The sequence below is a fragment of the Vanacampus margaritifer genome, chromosome 11, assembly GCF_051991255.1.
Source record: "Vanacampus margaritifer isolate UIUO_Vmar chromosome 11, RoL_Vmar_1.0, whole genome shotgun sequence".
Taxonomy (NCBI): domain Eukaryota; kingdom Metazoa; phylum Chordata; class Actinopteri; order Syngnathiformes; family Syngnathidae; genus Vanacampus; species Vanacampus margaritifer.
This window is the reverse complement of record NC_135442.1, coordinates 11,947,367-11,972,765: the sequence shown is the minus strand read 5'-3', so window position 1 is coordinate 11,972,765 and position 25,399 is coordinate 11,947,367. Positions and strand designations below refer to the sequence as shown.

General features: G+C 38.0%; 1 protein-coding gene across 3 annotated transcripts; it reads left to right on the top strand.

Moving 5' to 3' along the window:
• The first annotated feature begins 4,299 nt into the window (after positions 1 to 4,299).
• On the top strand, positions 4,300 to 22,381 carry LOC144060863 (rho GTPase-activating protein 6). Of its 3 annotated transcripts, none has more exons than XM_077580765.1 (13): positions 4,300 to 4,532; positions 12,469 to 12,628; positions 12,715 to 12,786; positions 14,923 to 15,185; positions 16,245 to 16,443; positions 16,564 to 16,619; positions 16,692 to 16,842; positions 16,937 to 17,085; positions 18,838 to 19,017; positions 20,303 to 20,400; positions 20,479 to 20,684; positions 21,130 to 21,207; positions 21,452 to 22,381. In XM_077580765.1, the coding sequence occupies exons 1-13, from the start codon at positions 4,392 to 4,394 to the stop codon at positions 21,943 to 21,945; spliced, it is 2,247 nt and encodes a 748-aa protein (XP_077436891.1). In that variant the 5' UTR covers positions 4,300 to 4,391; the 3' UTR covers positions 21,946 to 22,381. The 3 variants fall into 3 exon arrangements, with proteins under 3 accessions (XP_077436891.1, XP_077436889.1, XP_077436892.1); XM_077580763.1 differs by having other exon boundaries at positions 16,692 to 16,863; XM_077580766.1 differs by lacking the exon at positions 4,300 to 4,532 and adding an exon at positions 8,034 to 8,422 and having other exon boundaries at positions 16,692 to 16,863.
• Positions 22,382 to 25,399: the final 3,018 nt, after the last annotated feature.

The window sequence follows — 25,399 nt, the reverse complement described above, 5'->3', positions numbered from 1 at the left end:
GTGAACTGCAGCCCAAAAGGCAACTTTTTTTTTTTTTTTACCCTGACAATGGGGTTCGAATCATAAGGCACGAGGGACACATACAGCTCACAAAAGTGTTTGATCGGGTCCACCATTCGATGGTAAAATTGTGCTTTTGTCCCATCACCGAATCAAATGCAATGACATTATTAAAGAGTTGTTGAAACAAACTGTACTCTAATATTGAATCGGTTGTGTTGCAATGCACAAGAATGACTAGAAAATATCAGATAGTTATTGTTATCAGCTTTCTTCTTGAGAGTTCCTCAACTTGTCTCACACTGTGATCCCGATATTTTTATTTTTCCAGACAATTAAGAGTAGGCTACTACAAAATTAAAATAATACATTTATTAAGAAATCTATCATTTTATTGAAATAAATAGAAATATATAAATAAATTAATAATTCATACAAACGAGGAAAAATATCAATTATAAAAATGTTCCAACATACAAAACATAAGAAAAATATGTTTAAAAACTTTAATTTTTTTGATTGCCCACTAAATATAAATTATATACAAAGTGTGTCAAAAAGGTTTCAGCACTTCAGCCAAACAAACTACAAACTCGGAGTTTTCCCCTTTAAGTCATTCACTGCCACTGACGGCTATAGACGTCAAAAATTCATTTGAACTGTATCTATTTAAATTTTAATTAAAGTTTTTTTTCCACTTTTGTTAACGAGAGTATGAAAACCTAGAGAAAAAAATATTGCACATTTTGAACAGATATAAAATTTGTGATTGATCATGACTTAACTATTGAAGTCATGCGGTTAATTACAATTTAAAAATGTAATCGCCTGACGCGATAAAAAAAAAGACAACTTTATTAAAAAGTTAAAAAGTATTAGGGGTCTCAGGCGATTAAATTTTTTAATTGTAATTAATTGCATGACTTCACTAGGTAACTCACGATTAATCACAAATTTTATATCTGTTCTAAATGTACAATATTTTTTTCCCCTAGGTTTTCATACTCTTATTGACAAAAGTGGAAAAAAGGATAATAAACTAATAGAAATATGAATTTTTGACATCAATGGCAGTGAATGAGTTCATGTAGGATCAACCAGCACATCAACAAAAAGATCCCGCGGTGTTTGCTTAGTTTTGTGTGCAAAGAAAGGCAAGAGTTTGGCAGGACAACTTTTGGCTGCTTTATTATATGACAAGCCCTAAGCATCTGACAGTTCCTTGCTGAGAAGAACATTACTGTGCTGAAGAAACCATAGGTGGGCACATCATCTTGCCGTCTGCCCCCGTCGTTGACGGATGCCCACATTTTCAACGGATGACTCAAAGCCTTGAAAAAATACACGGGCTGAGAAGGACTGTCTGTAATGACCCGGATCGGCGAACGAAAACCTGCTTTAGTCGTTGCTGTGTATTTTTGCGCTGATCACATCATAAAGCATTTGCATTCAGCATCCCAGGATTTTTTATTTTTTTTTTTACTGGCCGAGCTGGACTGCATACAGTTCATGTGCTGAACTGTGCTAACTTTCAGGATAGCGTAATAGCACCACCTAGTGGTCTTGCCCCTTTAAACTAATTTGTGAAAAAAAACCTCGCATGACTCATAAAAATAAAAGAACACGAATTCAACAGCATGTCAAACAATCACCAGACAAAACAAACTTAATATGGCCAGCTATAATAACTTAGTCATGTTGTTTTCATTTTACTTCCAGTGAACAATCTTTGGCATTTATTGTTGCCAAGTAAAAAAAAAAAAAAAAAATGGAGACATAACCTCCCACATACATAAAAATAAGCATCCAAAAGCAGGCTGCCAAAAATGCTACATTATCCTTCATAATACTGCCGTCCAATTGTTATTAAAAGCAGAAAATCTCATTATATTATTGTGGTTATTCAATTGGATGTTCTTTCTTTGCCTTCCTGATAGCAGCCGTCAAAGCTGCACTTGATAAGTGACACAGTGGGAAGTGCAGTGAGAATCCGCTGCAAGTCCTCAACATGGCCACCGCCAAATAAGTGGATCAAACACAAAGCCGACCTCTTATCACCACTTCCCCTGTCTGTTTGGTGGACCCGCGTATCTGATGGACCCTTATCGTGGCCGTACAGCGCCGGTTCACATGTCACGTTATCACACAGGTCCTTTCCCCGGGGCTCCCACAGGAAGGCCGTGTTCCCTGGGCACCGCATGCCAGGGTTCTGGAGCGCCATGCTAACCACAGGGAGTGTGGGGGGGGGAGAAAAAAAAATGCAGTGCGGCCCAAAGGGGAGTGGGAATGTATACCAGTGGAAGTCTGTCTAACATTCCTGTCATGCTGAGTGGCTAATAACACTCAAGGCAAGTCGAGGCCTAATTAGGAGAAAGTCAAACGGAGAAATCCGCATACAGCTGATGAAGTACAGAACTTCGAATGGTATCACCACCACCATTCATTATAATTGTCTCAGAATGATAGCTTTTGGTGCCATCTTGTGGCACATTTCGGGCATTTTAGAGACCACGCAAACAGCAAGTAGGCAAGTTTTTAAGCTAATAATGGAGGATATCCTCATTAAGACGCTAATCATTTCAAAATGTTAAGACATTTTGATAATGGTGTCACGTTCTTCCCCTAAATTCCCCTTGTCCAAAGTAACACGCCTCTTGTTGAACTGAGCTCTTGCATGATGTCAGTCATGGCGACGGTCCACCTTTTGGAGTAAGCGTCGTAATTTGTTATTTTTTTAAAGCCACAAAAGCAAAAACAGGCCTCATAACTAATGCTAACGCTAATGTTTTAATGTTGACGCCCCACTATGTATTACAGAAAAAAAGTCTGAAAAATGATGCAGAAAAACACACACCAAAAAACTAATATGCTCTCTGATCAGAGCTCTTAAAGGGGAAGTCAACCTTAAACATTTCTTGACAATAATGTTATATGTGACCTCACTACATGACATTCTGATTAATATTAAATTTGTGGAATATGAGTTATGAAGCACCCATTTTTATCAATCTCAGGGGGCGGCCATTTTGCCACTGAAGATGACATCACAGTTGCTCAGAGCAACTTTGATGTCATCTTCTCTCAGTAGCAAGTGACAAAATGGCCGCATTCTGATCTTGATAAAAACTGCTGGATTTTGCTGCTAAACTCATATTCCACCTACGCAATATTAACCAAAATTACATATTTAGACAAGTGGCGCTGCATAGAACACATCAAAGGCAAAAAAAAATTGGGGCAGGGGGTTACTTTCACTTTAAGAGATGCAAAATCTTCTCATGTAAGTGTAATAAGAAGTTAAAAACATTTTTTTTTTAATTGACTGTTCACAATGGTTACAATCCCTGCAAGCATCTGACCAATAGTTTTCAGACTGAATTCGGGTTTGAATTTCCCGCCCCCTGTCTGCGGATGCGACGCCATGTGTGCATTGTGTACGTGAAGAAGGGTGTGTGCAGTTTAATTTTTCGTCAACAGGTGGCAGTAGCAACTCGACATTGAATTTTCTTAGTTAAATAGCTTTAACTTTTGATAAAAAGAAAATATGCATATGTTCATGTTTGTGTATTGTTTTCACATTCCTCGTAAAAAGCCACAAGCCAACATGCTCATACTTTCATGCTCGTTGAACTGAGGTTTTGAATTTGTGTCAAATTTCAAATTTTTGCATTCTTAGTCTAAATGACTACATAAACTGCATTGTGTGGTATGTGATCAGAAGAATCACCCAAAACATTTAATGGTACCTTTAAGAATTGTTTTTTAAAATATTTTTTGTATAATACATTTTAATTGAATTGAATCATTATTAAAGCAAATCCCCCCCATAGTTAAGTGCACTGTTAATATCTGAAGTGTGCATATTGTTACATTAGCTTACAACAATATTCAATATGACCTCTGTCTTATATTTAACACTTAGGCCCACTGACTACTGTGTTTTACTATTGGTCATGGGGGTTGTATGAGGTAGTACTTGGTGTCAAACCTTTGAGAACCACTGGGCTGCCCTAATGTATGTGGACAACACATACAGCAAAGGAACATTGGAAATATTTGTGTAGTTGTTGGTGCCAGCTATTGCAATTTGTCATTGGACTTTGTCAGGGGAAATAACTGAGATGAAATGATGGATGAGCTTTGTTTATCTGCAGATCTTTAGAGAGAGGGGGGGGGGGGGTTCCGCCTCAGGTCCTGTGTCAGACTCTGGGTGTGTGTGTGTGTGTGTAAAGTGTGTGAGTGTATTTGCAAGAGGAGGGGGACTCTTTCATAATCCCACGCAGGGTGACGAGTTGTAGAGCGTCTCTCCAGGCTTCGTTCGAACTTGTGGCCACAAGATGAAGCCCACATCTTGCGCACTGTTGCTGGCTTGGTGATCATTTGAGACCGACATGTCCGCTCAGGGACTCCTGAGCAGCGTTTTCTCCTGCTCCCTCAGCCCCAGGACCATCTCCAAACGTGGACTTAGGCAGACCAGGAGCCTGGATCCGACTCTGATGAGGCACTATGGAGCGGAGAACACGTCCTACCAGGTCAGACACCTCACTCGAGATATAACTGTAACTTCTTTGTGATACTGTGTGTCTGTTTATGTGACATTAATGAAAAACAGGTTGAAAAAGAATGACTGATTGGAAATTCCACAAGTGATGGGAAGTCCCTCAGGGAGTACAAACTGGGCTTCTGGTAATCTTAAGAGAGGAGGAATAAAATACAATGAGGGCTTTATTGGATAAAAAAATATAGTTCGAAATAAATTTTCTACAAAATGTATTCAACTGGAAATTATTTTTTTGTTATGTTAGTAACAACCAAATAAATAATATAGAGCCAGCAAAAGTGCAGTGTAGCTGTGTGCTGGGGTAAAAAAAAATTTGGGAACAGCAAGTGTCAAAATGGCCGGTCCCTGAAAAGGTGCATTCAGCTGCTTAATTCATATTCCGCAACTGCAATATTAATCAGAATGTCATGTTTAGACTAGTGGCAGCACATCGAGCATAGTATTGTAAAGATGACGATGGTGGTCATGAGCTCAATTAATTCATTCATACAATTAATCAGAGGGTTTGATGCATTCTGTTGTCACATTTATGAATGAAACATAATGACATCCACCACACATCAGCATCTGTTTGCGCCTCAATCAAATTCACCCAGATTGCATTACGCCGCCCATGCCCCAATTTAGACCTGCTTTTACCTGGTCTAAGGTTTAGTCTGATTTCAGTCCGACAGCTGTAGTGGTGAATGACTATCGTATAACCATTTTCAAAAACAATGCACATTCCATGAAAACAGTGGAAATCTTTCCCAAGGCATTGCAACATTGCTGCATTTTCACAACAGAGCGGCCCTCGTTAACGTCAGAACACACTGGATTCAAACCATGTGTGTGACTTTTTGTCAAAAAGGGGTGTGACACTATGGGAACACGCTGACACATTTTGCAACTATTTAGCTGGATGCAAATCAAAACGGCCTTCTCATTTCACAACAGTTCGGACAAAAAAAAAAGAAAGGTTAACCCTTTGATTGGCTTTTTGGTTATTTAGGCAAAGGGAAAAGGGAAGGAAGTTTCATTGGCAGTTTATTAAACAACTTAAGCTCAATGTTAAGACCTGTTATATTGTACTAAAGGAAAAATACATTGCCCTGTAATTTTTTTCACCACAACGAAAGAAAAAGAAAAACATACTTTGATTTATGATCCAGCGCGATGGCCACAAGCGCCTCTTTTCATTAGAGTTAAATCTGCTGTGGCAGTAACGCGCATATAATTTAAGACTGTTTGTTCTGCACAGCCAGTCCTCATGGTAACACTGTTTATTTTGTGCAATGGAACCTTGACATTATAAATAGGCTTGTAATGAAAACCAGATATCTGGACCATCTTATAATCGTCAGCAAGAGAGACAGAGTCGGATCTCTTATGTAATCGTAGTGAAATGGGATTAATATTGCAAAAAACAACTTATAGATGTCCACAATCGTTTTGTTTTCACCCATTTTTTATAACGCTGTTAGCTGACTTTGGGCAGCTGCTAGCCAATTGCAAGGCACACGTAAACAAACAACCATTCACACTTCCACAAATCTAGCATGCACATTTTTGGAACGTGGAAGGAAGTACTTGGAGAAAACACACATGCACGGGGAGAACATGCATACTCCACACAGAAGGGTCGAAGCCAGAATTCGAACCCCTGACCCTCAGAGCTGTGAGGCAAACGTGCTAACCACTAGCACACCATGCTGCACACACGCAAAATCATGCCAAATGTGTTTTAAAATAACATTTTAACGTTCTTGTGAAAAAACAAGCACAGCTGACTTAGTTCATGAAATAATTATTTATTTTTCTTTTTCTTTAGCTTTTCATTCCAAAAGAGAGATTGTGACAAATGACATCCCATGAGATCATTCGCGTTTTCTTTGCCACACTCGTTCCTAAAAAGAATGACAAGCCTCAGTGTGGAAATTGAAGGGGAAAAAATCGATATAAGTGTGATGTGAAGTTTTAAGCTTTTAACACTTGTGTGACAAGCAAGCAGCTCGGTTCACTAGTGTTTAGCATGTCTGTCACACTTTTCTGAGGTCCTGGGTTGGAATCTCAGCTTGCAGCGCTTGAGTGTATTTATTGTAGGTATTCCAGCTTCCTCCCACGTTTTAAAAACAGCCATGCAAGGTCCATTGAAGTTGGTGTGAATGTGAGTGTGAATGCTTGTTTGTTTTTATGTGGCCTCTAGTTTTAACCACCTCACCACCGCAAATCAGCTGGGAAAGACGGCAGCTAACCCGTGACCTTAGTGAAGATGAGCGCTATACAAAATGGATGGAAAATGAAGTTATGTTACTTCAAAGACTGCCAGTACCGTTTCTAAAGATGATGATTGTGATAACCCACTCTGGAACGGATACATTTAATTTCTATGGGAAGATTGTTCGAACAAGTTGGATCTCTCTCTTGAACTTGAAAAGAATAACACAGGGATGCGTTCATCACGTGATCTGTCATGCCACTGTCATGTTGCTTTATGACTAAAAGGAGGAATTCATTATAGGCGGAGTGTCAGAGAAATGCATTGCACGCATGTAATAAATGGTTTAGTGCTCACTAGCTGGGGGGTTCAGTAGCCTGAGCTAACGTTAGAACAAAGAGGAGTCATCTGGTTTACATGAGCAGACTCAGCTTTCCATTGTGGGCCAGCATGTCTTGATCCGTGGCTTCATTTTCCTGCAGGCCCACATTTCTTCCCACAGTACAGTGCCCTTTTTTTGCATGGCATGGAATTAAGCCTCTGACTTACCAATGCATCGCTATGGCAACTACTCCTGAGTCGGAGGAGCTGGCGGGTGGACGGATGCGTGTAAGCACAGAGGTCAGAATCAGTTCATTCAAATCTCAACGTTTGTTCCCAAGAGCTTATTATCTGCGGCGTGTCAAGTCACAGGCTGTTAAAGTGGCAGCGGGGAACCGCATCCAGATCATAGTGTCTGCTTTGAAAGTGAGGGAATAACAGGGTTAACCTGACAGTGGGTAGGTGTATTACCTGTCATGGATTTATGAGGATTTCACTGTACTCTTTCCGTTTGCTCTCTGAGTAGGATCAAACGGTTCCCCTTCTGAGGGTTGTACAGGTATTGTGTATGTATTAGCCCCATACAGCACACAGTGGGGGACAAAAAATGATCAGAACTCCACAAAACCCTGCTATATACACTCAAATACTCACTCTAATGACTTAAAAAAAAATAGAAAACCTATTGTTATGTCAAAACTGATCATTATTATTATTATTATTATTATTATTATTATTACTATTATTATTATTATTTTAAATAAAATATTTTTATGCATATATATTTATTTACTTATTTAATTTTAAAATGCTCGCAAATGTGCTGACCAATCAGCTTCTAAAACTGTTTCCGGGTATTTTTGCCTCGCGCTTGGTTCTTCACCATAGCAACAGTATAGCGGAGGCTCATGGGAATTGATGCGTTTGGGGCCCCGTCAATCTGGCGTACAGTTAAATGTACGAGGTGAATAATTCACCCGAACGACGAAAACGCGTAAATACTAACGTAAAATAATACTTAATAGTAACGAAAACTTCATCTATGTCATGAATTAACTATATTTATTCCGTCTCAGTCTCACTTTTTTTCTTTTTTTTTATCATCGCTCTTTTGATGAAGTCCTCCCTCCCAGTCGGGAGCTTTCAAAAGGGTCAGTGAACGTCCCGCAGTTTCTTCTCCTGTCAGAGTTTGGACCATGGCTGAAAACATGTCGACTCCGCTACTGATTTTAGTAGGCAATTTAGTTCGGGGTCAAGTGATTTCGAAATGTTTAATCGAAACGTTGCAGGTTTGAGTTTTCAAAATGGGTGAACCTCATTTGAAGCGAAGCGTTACTTTTCATGTAAGTTAATTACTATCTTTGTTTCTCAACAATTTGCGCTTCTAAAGTCTGTTCTGTACGTTCTATTTTAAGCGTTGTTTGTTGATGATTAGATTATCACCATTAATTATGTTTTCGTTTTTCTCAAAAATAGCAATACTGTAGTGACGTTGTGTTTTGGAGCTTGCATGTGATTTTTGTTTTTGTTTGTTTGTTTATTTATTTTTTAATCTATATTTAAAAAAGCATACCTATTTAGATTATTACAATTTCGGTGAAAGAGTTAAAACCTACCCAAAATGAGATTTGCAGGGAAAAGGAAATCAAAGTCCAGCTCCATTGAATGGCTTCCTGAACACTGGGGGATTACTCACCACCTATTTGCATGTAGCTAAGTGTGTTTCTTCAGTATTATCGCATGTTTCGATCTGTCCATATTGTACGAACTACCTCCAAGCTTTCCTGTCTTTGTATTCAAAGGGAGGGCCAACAAAAGCTTTGCATCTCAACAAAGCCTTTTAATTGAGGTTAAAAGGCTTCTCTAGGCAAGGAAGAGTGCAGCAGCTTTTTGGTCACTGGAATACAAATACTGTCCTATGGTGGCTTCTGAATACCAATACATAGATAAATGTGTTTAAACTAATCATGGAAGATGGAAAGAGTCAAGCACTCGTGAGTTTCTTATTTTATTTTGCAAAGCACATGTCCAAAAAAAAAAAATCCAACTAGCTTTAACGTTCCCGTAAAATGAACATAAATATATAAAGAAAGGGAAAAAAATCCCTAAATAAATCAAATGAGGCTTCAAAATCATATCATGAAAAATAGGTTGTACTCTCTGTTCAAATACTACAACCTCAATAAATGATAGCCACTTCCTCAAGCATTTTTCTTATTTAAAGACATAACGACATGCTTGAGTTGTAAATGTCCTCTATACTGTAATATTGAGTTCAGCTTTTTTTTTTAAATGTTTTAATGACAAGATTTGATGTAGCACCAGAAGATAACTGACTGATAGCAGGACAGACGCCTCATTTTGTTTTTTATGTTTGTATCTGTGTCACTTGACTGTAGCGGTGCACTCGCCTGACTTTGTGCCTGACTCCAGGCATCGTGGGTTCGATTCCGCCTCAGTGACAGTATGAGTATGAGTGTGACTGGTTGTTTGTCTACATGCACCCTGACCCTGAACAAGATAATTGGCATAGAAAATTAATGGATGGACAGATTTTTCTTTTGTGGCTTCACCATCTACTGCCTTTTTGTGCAAATGCTATGGATAGCAAAAATTCACTCAGCCCAACCTGCTTACCTATACTTTTTTATTAGCAGTTATACTCCTAGTAACGGCTCCCCATATCGCATGAATCTATACCTAACGCTCATCATTACGTGGGTTTTGTGTAATTAGCGAGGTGTGGATGTCGAGTACAAGATTGAAAAGTAAGAGTTCAACAAGAAGTCAAATTTGTAACTAACGCTTCAGACATTATTGACCTTGAATAATAATGGTAGACGTTCAACGCCAGGAGGAAACTTTCCTGCTCTTGCATCACAGGTGCTTCCAGGCAAGTAGTGTGATGTCAAATTAAGTCATGAAAAGTAGACACACTTGCACAATCTAACGAGAGCCAACATCACATTTTTGTTCCGAGAAGTGTTTGTTTAACAATGTAGTGTCGCCACTACATGGTTGATATTTCAAGCAATGTTTTTGTAAAGGGATTTTACTAGCTCTTTTAAAATCAGATGGTTTTTTATTTATTATTATTACTTTAGACATTAACACATTACAACATAAGACAAAGATAAGGGCATTCAACCACCCCCCAAAAAGGCAATAAAAAATAGCACATTTTGTAGATTTTTCTCCCTATTATCAAGTTAATAAATCCAAGAATATAAAGTACCGGTATTGTAAAGCAGTCAAATATTCTCTCTGCTTAATTATCAATTTTTTTAAATAGTCAGCCTATTAATCAGTTATCGAAATTCTATTCTGACAATATCGGAAACAGCATCGGCCTCAAAAATCCATATTGGTTGGACACCAGTTTTTGCAGTATTCCTACTGTAATGCCCTCACATGTGGGAAAGGAGAGCCAGAGTTGCCAAGGCACTTTTTATCCATTATTAACAGATAAATAAATTTAGTACATATGCAGAAACTGCATTTAAAATGTTGTCTCTGTCTATGTTGTGAAAAATTGTTGTGTCGCTCTGGAAAATATCCCCTGCAATAAACGGGGGGTTCACTTTGTATTATTGTGGTTATCGTAGAACCTTTGGCAACCGTCTCATAATATCGTTCCCAGCAGGTTGTGTTGTAGATCCCTGCTACAGTAGCATGAACTTAATTCTCATTTAATGGAAGCGAGCCACTTTAATGTAAGCCTTATCCTGATAATGAGTGGCTAAGCCTCTTCGGAACACGGCTCATATGATTATCTTGACTTGCGCTGGATGGATCAAGGCGACCGTTAATCTGCAGCACGGCGATGCTCGACAAGTTTGAGGATTGTTCGTCAGATTATTGGACTCGTCGTTAGCGCCAAATCACCACGTTTGGCTTTTTAGGTGTGGGGATTTTTTATTCAAATGTTTGCCCGCACATTTTTAGACGCACGCTTCTGGGCACACACCTCTGTTTGAGTAAGATGTCAGTCTTCATTTGGTGTGTGGCGCAGGAAAATAATTAATGCTGATATCATGTTCATGGGCCGTCGCATCCATTTCGAGCTCTTCATAGTGGGATAGGGTAAGAATTGTCGAAGGTTAAGCAAGTGGTGGTTATAGTAAAAGATTAAAGTAAAAATAATAAAGTGAAAATAAAATGCATGTAAAAATATAACTCAAAAATTAAATACAAAAAAACATATATAAATAAAAAATATATTACACATAAATAAAAGAAAAAATGAATGCAAAAATAACAAGGTTAAAAAAATCTAAATAAATGTGGAAATACATACAAAAATAAATATATAAATACTGTATAATTAAATACAAATCAATAAATAAACACTCTGCTCTGACAATGTCAGCATGAAATATGCAAAGAAATGTTATTCAAATGAGGGAGCGGTCCTAAGTGTATCTTAGGTTGTATTATATTTTATTTCCACAATTATTTTTATACTTATTTATTTATTTAGTGTTTTTTTTATTTCCATTTACAGTATATATTTTTTTGTATTTATTTTTTAGTTATATTTTTTTATATTCAGTTTTATGTTCAATTTTATTATTATTTTTTTTTTTTACTTACAGGCACTTTTTCAGAAAGCGGAAGATATCATTTACTTGGTTGTTTAATTTCACTCTTGATAGGTGAGCAGGCACTGAAGACCCTACTATTTGTATATAAAAGATTAAAAAGTATATTTGAATTTGTTTCCTATAAGTTAGGCAAAAAAAAGTTGGCCTTTACTATTGGCTGCAATGTTGTATCTACCAGTGCTATACCTTCATTTCCAGCGGCTGAAAAAGGTTTGTTCAAAGATGGTTATTCTTAATAGTAATTGCACTCAACTACTTCCTGAAGTACGTGAACATCTAATTCAGAGTTTCCTCCCTGGAGATGCTTTGCCAGAGGCTTTTACAGCAGCCACTTTTTACTATTCACTTGCTGCTTGTTTGTGGCTCTTCTTGACTCTTCAGTAAATCAAAAGCTATTGGGTGAGATCAGGCCATTGAAAAATAATTAATATATTTGCCTTCTCAATTTTTTGGGTGTTGCTTACCATGTATGTTTGGTGTCATTACTCAAATGCATGAGACCAAGCCGCTGACTTGTAATGGCTGGGTGTCCCATTACTTTTGTCCATATTCAACCGTCATATTCCTCTAGTGGATTAATTAACATCATTAGTAAAGGCTCAGCCCCCTGCAACACTTCGCCTCTTGGAGAACAAAGTGCTGTCACGCCACTCTACTTTGCCCCGATCCAGTTAAGCTAAAATTATCCCCGTACAAAATTGTATAATCGAGTCTTGGGGAAATTAATTTCACTTCCTTTTAATGTCTTCTAATGTCCGTATGTGTGTGTGTGTGTGTGTCCTCAGGGAGACTTCACATGGAACAGCGTGTCAGGACGCTCCGTGGGTCTGAAGCCCGTCCCACTGCAAAGCCTCTCCCAGCTGGAGCGGGTTCGTCTGCAGGACGTTGCCTTCAGGCGACTCCTTCGAGATCGCAACCTGGGCTGCCACGTCACTATTCCTAAACGTACACGCACCTTTATTCTTTTGTCTTACTGTTGCTTTGATATTGCAATAAATGAAGACAGACTAAAAGCGTTGTCTGCTTTTTAGATGGTCACAAATACAAGAAGTCGCTGAGACGTAAGCTGGATTCACTTTCTAAGGAGAAGAGTAAAGACAGAGGTAATATGTGTGAAGTGCTTTTCTGGGCACACCCTTCAACTTTTGTACCCTTGACACTCGATTCTTACACGCTCATGACTCGGTGCCAATTGGCTAAAGGCTTAAATGGCAGTGTTGCGCAACATCTCACCAGTGCTCAGCGATGAGATTATTAACAGTGGAGTTTTACACTTAAGATAGAAAAAGAAACACACTCTTATTTCTTTCCCTGGTAGAGGTACTAGCTGAGACACATTAACACTGGGAAGCAATTATTAGCCCAAGTTGTATTTCTACTGGCAGTGAAGTGCACTTGGATTTGAATCCCGGCTCAGTCAGTCCTCATGTGGTGCCTCCCTGTGCTTGCGTAGTTTTTTTTTCTAGGCAATCCCAACTTCCTTCCATATTGCAAACAATGATGTTAGCTTCATTGAAGACTGATTGTCTGTATGCCTCCAGCAAGCGCCATAGAAAATGATTTGCTAGTAAATATACTTCTACTTTCCTAATGTACGCCCATGTCTTCCTTGTGTGTCAAACTTGCTGTGTCAAAGTGCAGTTATATCCCAACTACCTAGGTGCCTATTTTTAGTGTTTTTGTGATTGCATCATGATGTTGAAGCATGTTCCCCACTGAGGAATGTCATTTACTTAAGCCCCTCCTCCACCATCCACTTAAGAGCCCACCCGGCCTCTACACTTGAAAAGAATCTCTATAAATGTACTCAACTTCATGTAAGATAAACAAAAACATTTTGAAATGGCAGCTCATTGGTTGCCGCACATAACTCTGACAAAGCCACGCCCCCTCCTTCCTTTTTTACCCTTTGTGTTTACAAAAGCACTAAGTGCACTCAAACTCAATATAGAATGCATGACGCCCTCAGTCCGTGCTTGTTTAATAATACACTTTGCAATGTAAAGTATGGCACTTAATACAATCTGAAGGGTAAGCAGCACTCAATCAGAAATTAACCGAAATGTTTCATCAAGCAACATCATTTTTATTTATTTGTTTATTTAATTCCTGGACCAAGCAACTCCTTTTTTGGTCACACCCCATTCCCAAAATGGGAAAATAAAAAAAGGTCCTTTTTTCCTTTTTTTTTTTTATAATTCTGCTTGTTTTGTAACAAATAGTGCTGAAAATCTGCACTATTAAAAAATTAATTTAATTTAATAATAATAATAGTTTGATAATGAAATGATAATTAAATCTAAAAAACTACATGAATTTTTAATAGAAATTGGAAATCTGGTGATAAATTTATGACAGTCAATATTAAAATAATGACTATGTATTTAAAATGTGACACATTTTAAAAGAATACTAACAAAAAGACATTTAACTTAACTCATTCACTGCCATTGACGGCTATAGACGTCAAAAATTCATTTGAACAATTTCTAGTTTAACATTTTTTCCCACTTTTGTTAACAAAAGTATGAAAACCTAGAATTTTTTTTTGTATTAGGACAGATATAAAATGTGTGATTAATCGTGAGTTAACTAGTGAAGTCATGCGATTAATTACGTTTAAAAATTGTTATCGATCGACGGCCATCATTTTTTAAAATATTTTTTTCTTTAAAAAATTTTTTTTATTATTTTTATTTTTTAAATAAATAAATCGGGAGTTAACTATTGAAGTCGCGCCATTAATTACGTTTAAAAATAGTAATTGCCCGACGGCCCTTATTTTTAATATTTTTTTCTTTAAAAAAAAATACATTATTAAAAAATAAAATAAAAATATACTTTTTAAAAAAAAAAAAAGAAAAAGAAAAGATTATTAAAAATTAGGGGCATCAGGCAATTAAAATTTGTAATCGTTATTAATCGCATGACTTCACTAGTTAATTCACGATTAATCACAAATGTTATATCTGTTCTAAATGTCCCCCCAAAAAATCTTAACAAAAATAGGAAAAAAATGTTAAGCTAATAAAAATAGTTTAAATAAATTTTGGACGTCTACAGCTGTCAATGGCAGTGAATGAGTTAAAAGAACATGTAACTTAAACACCGTTTTTTTTTTTGTTACACCTCTAGTACTGTACTTATATTTCTAATATAATTATTTTGTTGATTATTTATACAAAAACCCCTTGGCGGAGGTATCAACATCTACTCTCATGAACTTGTGTGTCCCACAGAAGTGACTCCCCAGGCCTTCAGCATCCCGCTGGCGCAGGTCATCTTCAACGACCGCACGCACAAGCAACGCTACGACGCGCCGCAGGAGCAGCACTGCGACCCCACCGAGCTGGTGCTGTCCTTCCTCCACTTCACCTCCACCTTCAAGAGGGCCAACAAAGAGCTGTCGAGCAGCAACTCGTCCCTCAGCTCCAATTCGGAGAGTCCCAATAAGTCGCCGTTTGCTCGAGCGGCCAACGCAGCACCAAGGACGCGCAGGAGGGTACGATTAAACCTTGCAGTCATTTTGTATGTTCTCAAATAGTACTCTTAGTTTTCATAGAGTGCATCCAGTTGATTTTTTGGGTTGTTACGGTACAAACATAAAGAATTTCATGAAACCGTTTAATCATCACAATGTACTGATATAAAAAAAAAACATGGTAATATAGTTTAGTTGCATAACCATTATTAACTCCCTAAATTAAAATAGAAAGAAGATATTCACAACAAAGAAGTAGGAAGAAATAAAACTTTTTTCTACCCCAGAGTAGAATTGGAATTTATTGTCATTGCACATTGTCACAAATACAAAGCAAGGAAATCCATTTTACAGTTTCAACTCGTCCAAGAAACATGAAGAATTAATGACACCAACTAGAGGGAGACAGTGGTGGAAAGACTGATGTGCAAAAAAGCGTTGCCAATAAAATTTACAGCCAATTTTACCCAAAAAAACTAAGAGCATATAATAAAAATAGCTAGTAAAATTAGCTGAAATACTTGGCACCAATAAAATTTACGGGCGATTTCACATGAAAAATAGCTGAAATACTTTTTGCAAAAAAGTATCCAATTTGACAAAAAAATACTTGCCGCATATAAAAAAAAAAAAAAGCAAGTAAAATTAGCTGAAATGCTTAGCGCCAATAAAATATACGGCCAATTTTACCCAAAACTTTGCGCAAAAATACTTAATACTAAATTTACAACCGATTTAACAAAAAAATTAACTAGTACAATTAGCGCAAAAAAACTTTTTTAAACACAAATTTACGGCCAATTTTAGAAAAAAATAGCTGAAAAAAATACTTTGCCAATAAAATTTACGGCCAATTTCACACAAAAAACTTATTAGCGCATATTAAACAAAAATAGCCCGTAAAATTTGCTGAAATACAAGAAAAAATTGCGCCCGATAGGCAGTGCCCCAATGTCTTAAATAAGAAAGGGAGGAGAAGGGTTAGGAAGACAGGGGGGACAAAAATCAACTCCCAAATTATGCTCCTATGTAAGTTACTTTAAAAAAAAAAAAAATGGTTGTCATCATCCCCTTTTAAAGGGCGGCGTGTCGGTGGACTGCATCACCGACCTGGACGATAACCAGTCGCAGCTCTTGGAAGCCCTCCAGTTGTCTCTGCCAGTGGAGGCGGCGGGTAAAAACAGGAAGAAGAGGCACGACAAAAAGCTGAGCCTGAACCCCATGTACCCCCAAGTCCCCAAGGTGGTGGAGCTCTGCTGCCAACACCTGGAAAACCACGGTACTCATGAACCAAATGTAAAGGGCTCGGCCCCTATTCACAGGGCGATTGTACCTGATTGTTTTTTTTTGTCATAAATGCTCATAAATCATGTCTGAGATTGCTATCATCTCTGCGTAGGTTTACAGACAGTGGGAATTTTCCGTGTGGGGAGTTCTAAGAAGAGGGTGAGGCAGGTAAGAAGTCAGTAACATGATGGTAGCAACAGCATCAGCTATGAATCTATTGTTTGTTTTTCTTTCATCCAGATGCGTGAAGAGCTGGATCAGGGATGGGAACTACATTTGGACGAGGAACACAGCGTTCACGATGTGGCGGCGTTGCTGAAAGAATTTCTCCGCGACATGCCAGACCCTCTGTTGACGAGAGAGCTCTACGCGGCGTTCATCAATACAACGTGTGAGGCACACGCACATACACGTACGCATGAACAAATATGACAAAAAAAAGCAGTGGTCAGTCACTGAAGTGTTTTCCTTCACTGATAACGCAGTGTTGGCGCGGGCAGAGCAACAGAAGGCCATCCAGCTGTTGATGTTCTTGCTTCCTCCCTGCAACTGCGACACGCTGCATCGCCTCCTCTGCTTGCTGTCCGCCGTGGCTGCACATGCTGGTGACGTGCTAGATGAGGACGGGCACAAGGTGAAGAGGCGCTCCAGGTTTCAGATTTGTATAGTTCGAAAAAAAAAAGAGAGAGAGAGAGATATCAGTTGTTTCCAAATTTTAATCAAACAGGGTTTTTTTTCCCTCTTGGTGTAGGCTGTGAATTGAAACATTTTCAAAGGGTTAGAAAACGTCATTGAAATCCCTAACTCAAGGTAGAACAACCTTTTTTTTTTTTTTTTTTTTTTTTTTTTACTTTTTCAGGAAAGCTCAGTATTGTTCATTCGATTTGACATCATCCCATTGCTCTCCTTTTTTTTTAAAAAATAATAATTTAAAAAATACTAATAATTTTTTTTATATATTTTTTTTATACATATATATATATATATATTTGTGGTACAACAACCTTAATTTGAAACCCTAGCCCTGTTTTGAAAAGGCGCGAGAAACTCTTACTCCAAACTGAAACCCTATCTGAAAACCCCAATTTGAAACCATAACCTTGGCTTGAAATCCTAACTCTGAACTCTAACCCTCATTTAAAATTATAATCTTTAATGTTACCTGAAACCCTATTTTGAACCCCTAAACTCTATATTGAAACCTCTTCAAACCCTAATTTCACTCCACGGCCTGGGCTAAAAACCTAAATTTTGAAACACGATTCCAGGCTTGAAACCATCATTTGAAACACCCAACGGCCACTTTATTAGGTATACCTACTCAGCCAAATAACACCCCGAACTGAACTAGCCTCTAAAATTAAATTAAATCAATTAAAATGACTTAATTTAGATAATTGTGCTCTGTTTTGAGTGACACTTGTTTTGTATATAACTTTAACCTAAATTTTGAAACACCATTTCAGGCTTGAAACAATCATTTGAAACACCCAACGGCCACTTTATTAGGTATACCTACTCAGCCAAATAACACCCCGAACTGAACTGGCCTCTAAAATTAAATTAAATCAATTAATATGACTTAATTTAGATAATTGTGCTCTGTTTTGAGTGACACTTGTTTTGTATATAACTTTCTTATTTTTAACTGATCCATTTTTATGAACCTTGAGTTTAATTCAATTGAAATAATCAAAGTTTATTGGCCACTTCAATATCCAGCCCAAATAGACGCCTCTCTTTTGCCTGTTGGGAATAGAAACAACATGTTGGAACTTCCTTGATTAAGACTGATCCCACCATGTGGCATGTGGTTGCCTCCAGGCTAGACATGCAATCTGCAAAGCTAAAGCTCACTTGAGTGTAGAGTTTGAAAAAGATTGCAGTCAAAAGATTGTAGTCACTGCAGTGGAGTAAAACTGCAATATGTCACAGTGAGAAATGTTCCGTGGAGATTATTTATCAAAACGATAACAAGCCATGCCTTCTTGAATTAATTGTGCCGTTGTACCTTGTGGAGAGTAAGTGTACATTTAATCCTCACTTGACTTTAAATCTGTGCTTCTACTTGTTTGCCTCAAAAGAAGGTCAATGTCACAGCTAATGATTAGAAGGAAATAAATGGTGGCGGAACAGTACAGAGTTGTCTGTAATTAACCTCTGTGTAAGATGTCACAGGGATGTGTGGATGTGAATTAAGGATCACGGTTAATTAATCATTCCAGATGGAGAAAACGTCGCCTATTAAGAGAGTAGGTCCAAGTTGCCTTGTCATAGATAATAACCGCTGATTACACACTATTATTCATGGCTCCCGGTAATGTTTAAAATTGTCGTGATCACCCGTAATAATGGTGTATAAACTCTTGTGCGTTGATGTGCTCAGAAACCAGGCAACAAGATGACCTCATTAAATTTAGCCACCATCCTTGGACCCAACCTCTTGCACAAGCAAAAAAACTCCGACAAGGAGTTTGCTGTCCAGAGTTTAGCTCGCGCCGAGGAGAGCAGCGCCATCATCAGCGTGCTCCAAACCATGATCAATTCATGTGACTCTCTGTTTCTGGTAAGTTACACTTACTGTAAACTGTTTACTATCAAGTCGGTGGACTTTTTTAATGGAGCGCAGGCACCTAATGAAATGTAAACACTAACTTTATAAGTTTTTACAAGTATACTTTTATAGTCACTGATAAACAAAGTAGAACTGCGGTGACGACTTGGAGGCTCTTCATGGTTTAAAGTTGAATTGTGTTGTAGTGAAAAGAAGCCTGAAATATTAAAACAGTAGTTGATACTTTATCATAATGTTTAATTATTAATTTTATCATTGCAAACCCGTTCTAATTTTATGAGTACAACGTGACTAGATTGTTGAGAAACTTTTTTCCACATGTATTAATGTAGTGGTAAAGATGAAAAATCTGGTCGTGTGCAAAACAACATTTGATTTCTTCTTGTTAAAAAAAAAAAATATATATATATATTATATGAGAACCATTGCTGGGCTCGATTAAAATCAGAAATTTGAAGGCAATCCAAAGTACAACAGTATATTATATACAGTCATCAGCGTATAGATGAATCTGTCGGGACAGACTTTTGGGAGGTGATTGATAAAAATAGAGAATAGAAGAGGACTTAAATATGAACCTTGTGGTGCCCCTTTATTAATAATCTTGAAGTCTGATTGGCTGCCCCGAAAGGAAATACACTCAGATGATGAAAAGAGAAGAAGAAGAAGAAGAATGAGTCGGTAGACGGATCAATAAAATATAATTTACTTCAAAGGAGATAGTGATTAACCATGTCAGAAGCTTTAGCAAGATCAATGAATATCGCACATGTAAGCATATTATAATCGGATGCTGATTGTATGTCATTGGTCAATTTTAGAAAAGCAGTGGTGGTGGTGGTGGTGGTGGTGGGGGAGTAATTTGGTCTGAAACCTGATTGGTAGGAGAAAGTAACTTTTAGATAGGTGATTAAATATGTATTATTTTCAAAGATCTTTACTACGCTATTAATAGAGATACGTCTACAGTATAATTGTTGGATTATGGGACTGGATCAAAAGTAAAATTTAAATGTATTATTGTTGAATACTTATCTTGAGCAAATATTTTATATCTTTTCAAGTTTAAAAAAAAAATACATATTTGATATGTCTATTTTAGGTCAAAGTCATTGACTCCTTTAAAGTGTGAATAAATATTGTGTTTTTTGGTCAATTGAGAATTTTTACCACATGAAACATGCTACCTCACTTGCATATCTGTTTGACCAATAGTCTGCTCAATCCGATGAACAATTCGATATAACATTGACAATGCTAGCGCGTTGACCTTCAGGTTCCCGCCGAGCTGCAAAATGAGGTGCTGCTCAGTCTCCTAGAAACCGATCCTGATGTTGTGGACTACTTGCTCCGGCGTAAGGACACACGTTACTCGTGAGTGTCAACCTGTCTCCAATTATCTCTTATGATCGATCACATGTAGCATCCATCTTTTTTTGTTTGTTTGTTTAGCGATTCAGGCCTGGTTGCACCGCATGAGGCCTCCCTGATGGAGAGGTGCTCCTCCAACGAATCCATGTCCAGCGGCGAGGCGTCCCCCTACGACAACAGCTCTCCCGTCTTGTCCGATCGACTCCTGCTGCTGGAGGACGACCGGCCGCTCTCGGGAAGCGGCGATGAGCACGCGTCGAGGAACTCGCCAACTAGCTTTACTACAGGTAAAGTTGAATTCAGGTGTGCTGCTGTGAGTACTTTTCTTTCTTTCTTTTTTTTTTCTGGAGAGCTCAGTATTGTTCATTCGGTAATTTTACCAATTTGACATGTCATCATCATTGCTCTCGCTTTTTTTTATTTATTTTTTTTATTATTATTATTTATTTTTTTTTGTATGTGGGTACTTTTCTGTTAAAACCTGCGAATGAATGTTTTTTTTTTTTCTGTGTGTGTGTTTGTAAAAGCAGCTCCCAATGGTCTCTGACAGCATTTTTATAACTCAGATTGATGGCATTGTGTCAGTAACTTCATGCTTCATCTAAAATGCTCCCAACATGCTGTGAAGTAAACTGTAATTATACTCTCGTGTCGAATAATTAGACGTACACTAGAAGTATTTATTTTTCACTTAGGCACAGTCATTAGTCTTGTGCTCTCTTTTGTGCTTAGAAGAGGCCTTGGAGGATCACTTCTGGGACACCTGGCATCCACTTTTCAGCAAGAATGTTATTGACCTTAACATCAATGGTAATACCGTCAGTGCATGCGCATTTCCATTAGATCAGTGCGCCGCAGCTAATTTAGCAAATGTGTGTACGAAGCTCTGGTCTACCATGCCTGTTCTGACACTTTTTCCGAAAGATGGACTGACAAAAGCATTACTTTATCTCTTTTCTGTTGCTTTTGAAAAAAAGAGGTTGCACTTCATTTGTAATCATCAAAGTACAAGGAAGATGCAACCTTCAAACGTCCAACGTCTGTTTTCTCACAGGCTCCCTCGGAGACATGTCTGAATGGAAGTCATTCGGATCGTCGGAGGGGCTGAGCGGTCGCCAAGGTAACAGCAAGCTGCCCGTCAGCCCCACGCAAACCTCATTGGATGCTTCGGAAGGCAGGCCACACCTCCCCGTGGCTCGCAGCAGCAGCAGCGACGGCCCTGGCGACCAGACGGGACCCACGCAACCATTACCTTCATTACATCGGGTTCCTATCAGCCAATCCGGAGCCATCAGCGCGGACAACCTGGCAGACAGGACGAGACGCCCCGTCGATGCAATCCTGACCGATAGAGGAGATTGTTTGTTTCGACCTCTCGGTGAGATGCGTGTTTCTCATTCCACGCCCTCCATCAGTCTGCCGTGCCAATCCCGGACTCACTCAACCACTAGAACTGCACCGGAACGGGCCTCTGGTAAAGCAAACGGACATATTTGGCAGATCCTGTCCACAAACAATGGAGATGCGCTGCCTGAAACGTTGGTGTGACAAAATCATGAAGACTCGATGGCCCATCGTAATCAGCCACTGATAGCAAATTCTCACTGGTAGTTCAATACATACATACTTATTTTACTATATACTATGTATATATGTATACATATATACATACAGTGCAAATATGTATTTTCATGCATTTATTGTCAATTAATATGACACTTTTGTTTCTTTTTCTAAATAATAAAAATTTGCCTTTAAAATGTTTACTCTATATTTATTAACTTAATTTTCAACCCTGAATGTTCAAATGCTGAATGTAAACAAATTTGACGTCCTTTTGCTGAAACCATATAAAAAGGCAATTACTTAATTTTTTGTTATTAACTAATATACTGAATGTAAATATGTTCTTAACCACACTTTTTTTTTTACTTTTGTCCCAGCTGCTTTCATGCATTAAACACCATATCCTCAATCCACTAAATTCCCCAAGTGTGTATTTAATTCATTTGTTTATCTGTTTAGTTATTCAGGTAATTAGCTACATCTAATCTCCCCAGTGAGGAGCTGTGGCAGGTAAAGTCTTTATGCTTTAATATGCTTTGTTTTTACATCACAGTGCAAACGACTTGATACAAGATTATTGCAAATAAGACTAATAAGGCTGCTTCTTAGATACAGAAGCCAGCTTGAATGGAAAAGATGCATTAAATTCAATGCTGTGCTTTTTTTATTTTTTATTCTAGGCACGGAGGCTGTGAGACAGTTCCCTATAACAACCACATAGAGGCAGCATAAGACCAGAGGTAAAATCACCATGCAGTTGTTGCTTCAAAGCATTTCAAATAGTATTCATTGTTATAGCTGAAGGCCAAAAAATATTTTTGCAGCCTGGTAATGTTTGACATTTCAGAAAGCAAAAAAACAACAACTTCACAGTAAGTGAAAAGGTGGCACACTAAATATAATGTTATGAGAAAAGTGTTGTGCAGGCGTTTTATTGATCTATATTAGTCCATTTTTTTCTGCAAAAGAGACATGGAAGGATGTTTGTTTGGGTTATTACTGCGGCCCGGGGCTCTTTCCGCACTCCCGTGGCTCGCTTTGATGTCGTTCGGTGATAAAATAGGCTGAGGTGCCTCTGTCACCTTATGTGAGCGACCTCCTCCCAAGATGTGATGTTTCATTTGGAAAATCTTATCTTGCTCGCAGCGTCTTGATGGACATCAAGAAGACGGTCCTTTTGGCCCGAGAGCTGCCACTGTTCCCAGCAGGCGTGCCGTCCACTGGTTGGCCCGGCTGGCATCGGGAGCAGCTGGATGTGAGAAGTCCAAGGTCACCTCCCCCACACACACACACAAAAAAAAGAGAGAATGGAGGGGGATGGCTGAGTGTCCAATAAGGAAGAGAGTCACCCTGCAATGTTGGCTCAAGGTCAAGCGTGGCAGAAATATCTTTGCAGAGTTCCAGTAGAGAGTCTTGGTATGTATACTAAGTTTTGAACCTTCAAATTCCTTCAGCATCGCAGTTTGGTATCTCATCATTTTAAGTGCGAATTCAGCCTTTGATTTCATTGTGGTTGTGACATGGATTTATTTAGATGTTGGTCTTTTTTTTTTAGCAATGCTAAGTACACTTTTCCAATTCCCATACAACTCACTCAGTATGAATTACAGTACTTAGTAAAAGGGTTGTGCGATTGATATAGAAATCCCGATTAATAAAAACGGTTATATTTCATCCAGCCATCCATTTTCCGAACCACAACACTACTCAAAATTACCACCATAGCCTCCTTCTCATTCATCCCGCAACTTTGAAGACTTTTTTTTTTCAATACTCTTTTTGTTTTGTACAAAATGACCTTGTAAAATTCAAGCCTCTTGCATTTTCATTCTGTTGCAGCCACACATTTAAACCATAAATAAAAAGTAAAATAAATAAATAAGACACTCCCTTATCTCTTTAAAATATTTATTTTATCTTATTTTATTGCTCTATTTTTTTTTTTTTTTTTTGCCCACAAGTCTTGGGATTCCTTGGCTAACTTGGGTTTCATATTTCGTTCCATATACTATGAAAATGTGTGTTGATATGCCAATAAAAAAAAATTCTTTGAATCCTTAAACTCACCTTTAAATATAAATTCAATGAACCACCAGAAAATAAATGAGTAAAAATAAGTAAGTAAAGTAAATAAAATGAGAATACAAAATAATAGCCAAAATAATAAATACTGGCCCTTCCTGCTGTGCACGCATTTGGCCTGTTAGGGGCAGTGTGGTGCCGTGCATGTGTGGCGTACACACAATGAGATAAGAGTGGAAGAAAGTTGCAATTGTACTCTGTAACTGCTTTTTTTCGTGAATTGGGAATAATCCAAGTTCAAAGCACAAAAATTGTTCTCTCTGTGCTTGCGTGGGTTTTCCCCTGGTACAACACCAGGTACTACTTGCCAGTAGCTACAAAAAAAACAAAGATTAGATTTCATCCATCCATGTATCCATCCATTTCTAATCCGCTTATCTTGTACAGAGTGTAGAAATAAACTACAAAGTAAAAAAAAAATAATCCACTGTACACCCTGCTATGTATGCAAAGTGCTATATAATTAATGCAAGAGGATTGCTCGTCTATTATTTGCGATAGCCATGACAAATTTTCAGTAATTCAGCATTGTATAATGAGCCCGGGATTCGTATTGAGTAGTTTGATTGATTTGCACAATTCTAATGGCCTAGTAGTGGTTACCAAATAAAATTCCCTAAAGGGCTACGCCTCGCTATTGGTATGAACCAACTTTTTAGCAAATATTTCACTGATAAGACAAATTGAATTTGGTTCAATATTTTATTATTATCATGCTGGCCTTATTAATTTCTCATCAAAAACTCTTTTCTTTTGATCCCTATTCATCGTTTACGCTGACCTCATTGAGTGCGATCATTTGTTATTTGTGCGGGAGGAGCACACATGGTTTTGTTGTTCCAAACACACAACAGCTTTTAGTTAGCTTTGTGCTCTTGAGTTTTTTTTTTCTTCCTTCTCCCCCTGACGCGCATATAAACACGTGCAGATGTGTAGTGTATGGATTGAGGGGATGCGTCGAGGGGCAGGCAGCAGATCAATGTGGCTCTATTGCAATGTGTCACTTCTTTGGCAGGCTGCATCGTGAATGATTCACTGCTTGAAATTGTTTTAGCAGCGCAACGCTGCACACTCAAAAACAGGACACGTTTGTTTTGAGTTATTTGTCCCATCTATCATACCATCCAGATGTTACTTTATAAGATAGCTATCGAGATTAGGTTCTGCAGTTTTAGTTGTCATTTTGTGGTTAATTAGCGTATAGCTCAAATATATTTATTTACTCAACGTTGACAAGCTTTGATTTTGTAAATTGGTAAACTGAGTCTTATATTGCAAAAAAAAAAATTGTAACGACACTTTTATTTTAAAACAGACAAGTATTGCAACCAATTTCATAATTAGGCTTAATATT